At 44.1% G+C, this 4,701-nt stretch overlaps 1 protein-coding gene across 1 annotated transcript in view; it reads left to right on the plus strand.

Annotated features, from left to right (window-relative positions):
- The first annotated feature begins 956 nt into the window (after positions 1-956).
- Positions 957-4,701, plus strand: part of RAB5B (RAB5B, member RAS oncogene family) — a 17,016-nt gene continuing 13,271 nt past the window's right edge. The window contains exon 1 of the mRNA XM_023513648.1: positions 957-981. Coding sequence (XP_023369416.1) covers positions 957-981 — 25 coding nt within the window. The remainder of the gene's footprint in view (positions 982-4,701) is intronic.

Consider the following 4,701-nt stretch of genomic DNA (forward strand, 5'->3'; position numbering starts at 1 on the left):
TGAGAATCCAAGTAGCTGAGACTAAGTAGCTGGGACTATAGGCACCCTGCACAATACTGGGCTATTTTTAGAACTTGCTCAGGTTAGTCTCAAACCTGTGAGCTGAGGCAGTCCACCTGCCTTGGCCTCCCAGAGTGCTAGGATTACAGGTGCGAGCCACCTCGCCCAGCCTTACAGTAATTCTTCTAAGAATTTTTATCTCTTAAGAGGGAGTTAAGGAGTTGAATTATGAATATGGAATTTCAAACATAGGCCTAGAGTTGCAAAAATATGGAGAAGTGGGCTTTCCTGTTGTGCTTAAAGTCATACCTCATATTCTTTTTTCTTTCCCCTGGATAGTCCCTAATACAGAACATACCTATATTCTAAGTCTTATTTTACCTAGGACCAAGGACTGTTCTTCTATAGTTTGCTTGTTTGTGTGCATTTATAGGAATTTGACTTCTGAGAAGGAGGCATAGGGTGGGAGAAGCAAGTGTGTAGTTTACTCCCTTATCCTAAAACATTTCAAATTGGAAAGTAACCAAAGTGTGAGACAGTGAACTTTAGAAAATGCCGCAGCACTTTGGGAGGAAACATACCATAAAAGCCTACCTATTACACTCCTACTTCCCACAAGTATTTTAGGAAAAATTTAATTATTGACTGAATAGTGACTGAGCTGAATAAGGAGCCACCCAGGTGAGCAAAGTGTGTGCAGATTTCTGGGCAAGGTTATAGTTTCTGTTAAGGGCAGTGGGTACATTTTCAGAGTTTCTCCTGGCTCTGTGGTGATAGAAATTCCTTTCTTGTGTTTCTCAAGTTATGAATGAGTAGATAATGATCCAAAGCTTTTTGAACACTTAACATTAACTGAAAATCAGGAAAAGAAATTTTTTTTAGCTACATTTTCCTTAGTGTGTGGGTGGGAGGGCCACATACTGGGTGTGATTAGGCCATCTGAGGCATGGTAACCGATGACAGGAAAAGCAGTTGGCCCATGTAAGTTGCAACAGTACCTTGTGGGCTGCGTCCCAAGGGGGCCCTTCATTCAAAGGAGATCACAGAGGGGTCAAGGAGAAAATGGGTTCTCTATTAAAAACATTTCCAAAAGAAACTGTGGAAGATCTATCCAGATGGCACAGAAGGGGAGGAGTTAATTGAGGGAGGAGAAGGAAGCAGGATTTCTGAACTTTTTTTTTTTTTTTTTTGAGACATAGTCTTAAAACTGTGCCATCAGCCTCGCTTACAGCAACCTTAAACTCGTGGATTCAAGTGATGCTCCTGCCTCAGCTTCCCAACTAGCTGGGACTATAGGCATCCACCACAATGCCTGGCTAATCTATTTTTAATAGAGACCCTGTGTCACTCTTGTTCAGACTGGTCTCAAACTCCTGAACTGAATGTCCACTTCGGCCTCACAGAATGCTAGGATTACAGGCATGAGCCACCATGCCCAGCCTAGGTTTACTTACCTTTAATTTGGGGAGAACCTTTTAGGGACTAAGCATCGTGCTTGGCTCTGAAGACCTAAGATGTCATTAAAAAAAAAAAAAGTCCCACTTTTTAAGAGGGTCATAGTTAGACACAATTCATATAATGTGATAAATGCTATGATAGAAGTACAGTTTGTTTGTTGTTTGTTTGCTTGTTTTGGGAGGGGTTTGAGACAGAGTCTCAGTATGTCATCCTTGGTAGAGTGCTATGGTGTCACAGCTCACAGCAACCTCAAACTCTTCGGCTCAAGCGATTCTCTTGCCTCAGCCTCCCAGGTAGCTGGGACTACAGGCACCCGCCACAACACCCAGCTATTTTTTGTTGTTGCAGTTGCCATTGTTGTTTTTTAGCTAGCCTGGGCTGGGTTAGAAGCTGCCAGCTTTTGTGTATGTGGCCAGCACTGTAACTACTGTGCTATGGGCGGCGAGCCTAATTGCTTTTGTTTTGAAACAGTCTCACTCCATCATCCTGAGTGCCATATCATGGTAGTTCACAGTCAAACTCTTGGGGTTGAGCAGTCCTCTTCCTCAGCCTTCCCAGTATAGTATATTGGACTATAGGCACCAGCCACAACGGCTGGCTAGCTTTTCTATTTTTAGTGGAGACAGGGTCTCGCTCTTGCTTAGGCTGGCCTCAAACTCCTGAGCTCAAGCAATCCACCTGCCTCAGCCTCCCAGAGTAAGAAGTACAGTCTTAATACTGTGGGACCCTATGTGGCACTAGAAGATGCAGTGATGAATTCTACTGGGGTGAGAGGATAATTATGCAATTTCACAGCAGTAACATTTAAACTTGGCCTAACAGGATACTTTAGGATTTTGCTAGGCAGACAAAGTAGGAAAGGACGTTCCAATCTTTCCTAGGTCAATAATAGGGAGCTTATACTACCATACAGATAAGAGATAAGTATGCCTCTTGGACATATATAAGGCAGAGGGCGAGGAGTGGAAGGATTCTCATTTAATCCAGTGACTCACTGGATAACATTGGATCAAAACAATGAAAGAAGTGAGGTTTGGTGGTATGCGCCTATAGTCCCAGCTACTCAGTAGGACTGTTTGAGCCCAGGAGTTTTAAGAGTTTGAAACCAGCCTGGGTAACATAGCAAGATTTTCTGTCTTTAACAACAAAAAATACCTACAATGAAAGAGCTGAGCTACATTGTGGAACTGTCAGTTCAAAATTTTGGTGATTTCTAAACAAAGTTGAAGGGGAGATGAAGTATTTATTGGCTTCTACCCTATCTTCCCTACTTAGTGAATCTCTCACATTACTCCCAGGGCCTGCTGAATTCTGCAAAAGTTACTGAGCATTTCTCTATTGCCTCCTGATGAATTGCTTCTATTCCAACTTTCCTGACAAGGGTTGGTCAAGACCTTCTAGAGAATAGTGAAGGATATGGAACTGGATCCCAATTCTCAGGGAATCCTGGTCTTCCTAACTTGTTTTTAGTCTTCAAGCAAGTAATTACCAAAAACCAAATAAAGGCAGAAACTCTGTCCAGTCTGAGCGCCTGATTCAGTCCTGGTGCCCTCTTCAGAATTCATCATTTCCTGCTTCTTTAAGAGGTGTGATGGTGGGCGGCGCCTGTAACTCAGTGAATAGGGTGCTGGCCCCATATATCCAGGGTAGCGAGGGTAGTGGGTTCCACCTGCCAGGCCAAACTGCAACAACAACAACAAAAAAAAATAGTCAGGCGCCTGTAGTCCCAGCTACTTGGGATGATGAGGCAAGAGAATCACCTAAACCCAAGAGCTGGAGGTTGCTGTGTGCTGTGATGCCATAGCACTCTACCAAGGGCAATAAAGATGCTGTCTCTAAAGAAAAAGAAAAAAACGGCTCGGCGCCTGTGGCTCAAGTGGCTAAGGCGCCAGCCACGTACACCCAAGGTGGCGGGTTCAAATCCAGCCCGGCCCGCCAAACAACAATGACGGCTGCAACCAAAAAATAGCCAGGCGTTGTGGCAGACGCCTGTGGTCCCAGCTACTTGGGAGGTGGAGGCAGGAAACTCGCTTGAGCCCAGAAGTTGGAGGTTGCTGTGAGCTGAGATGCCATAGCACTCTACCCAGGGGGACAGATTGAGGCTCCTGTCTCAAAAAAAAAAGAAAAAAGAGGTGTGATGGTATAAAAGAGGCAGAAGGACTTAACTAGGAGTCCCACATATACTACTTAGCAGCTGACTTTGTGGTAACCCCTGACAAGTTGAATAATTTTATGTGCCTCAGTTTCCTCACCTGTAAAATACAGAGACTGGACTAGATGTCCTCTAGGCTGGCTCTTATCTGGCTAACTGACCTTAAAGGGCAGATATTTGGGACTGTTAGATTCTAGTGGCAATATATACTGGGAACTCAGTCTTTATTGATAGGTGATAGACTTTTGGAGGCTTCATATGTATTGGGTATGTGGTATAGGGACTCAAAGCTAGCAAGTGGAAAGGAGTCTGAGGAATAGAGTCTTGTTCTAGCTGTGATTGACAGTCTAAGACAGCGGTCCTCAAACTTTTTAAACAGGGAGCCAGTTCACTGTCCCTCAGACCATCGGAGGGCTGAACGGCAGGCCCCGGGACGAGTTGGCTGCTAAGCAGGACAGGCAGCAGCGGCAAAAACACCGGCAGGCTGGATAAATGTCCTCAGTGGGCCGCATGTGGTCTGTGGGCCGTAGTTTGAGGACGCCTGTTCTAAGAGACCTCTTCTATCATGCCTGCTTGCCTGCACTAAAGAGCATCCTCCATCCCCAGTCCACTACCCCAGTGAGCTGACCTATGGTCAGGCCTCAATCTTCCCTAGTTAATGGATCGTTTGATAAGCCACTCTTGTGAATCTGCACTTCTAAGGGAGTTAAATCTGATTTCCTCTCTTCTAAACTGAAAGGGTCAAAGGGAAGGATAACCCTCTCTATTTCCTTTTTTTGCCTCAGGTTTGAAGAAGGTAATACTCATCAAACCACTTGACTGATTTGCTTTATTTTTTTGCTTTTTGAATGGGCCATTTGCCCATTGTCAGTTCTTAGAAAGATCACCACCAGAATGAAGGAGAAATCAGTTGAATCTTAGCTATATTATTTCATTCTGTTCCTCTGATCTTTTGAGAGTCTAACTACCATGTTAAAAAATGATAACCCTTATAAATACGAGATTAAAGATTAAGGTTTAGAAATGGGTAGCCCATCAACTACTGTATACAGAGAAGGCAGGACATATTCTGGCAGTTTCTTTTTTTTTTT

This window comes from Otolemur garnettii, unplaced genomic scaffold (assembly GCF_000181295.1).
Source record: "Otolemur garnettii isolate 467f Iridium unplaced genomic scaffold, OtoGar3 scaffold00043, whole genome shotgun sequence".
In the NCBI taxonomy this organism is placed as follows: Eukaryota; Metazoa; Chordata; class Mammalia; order Primates; family Galagidae; genus Otolemur; species Otolemur garnettii.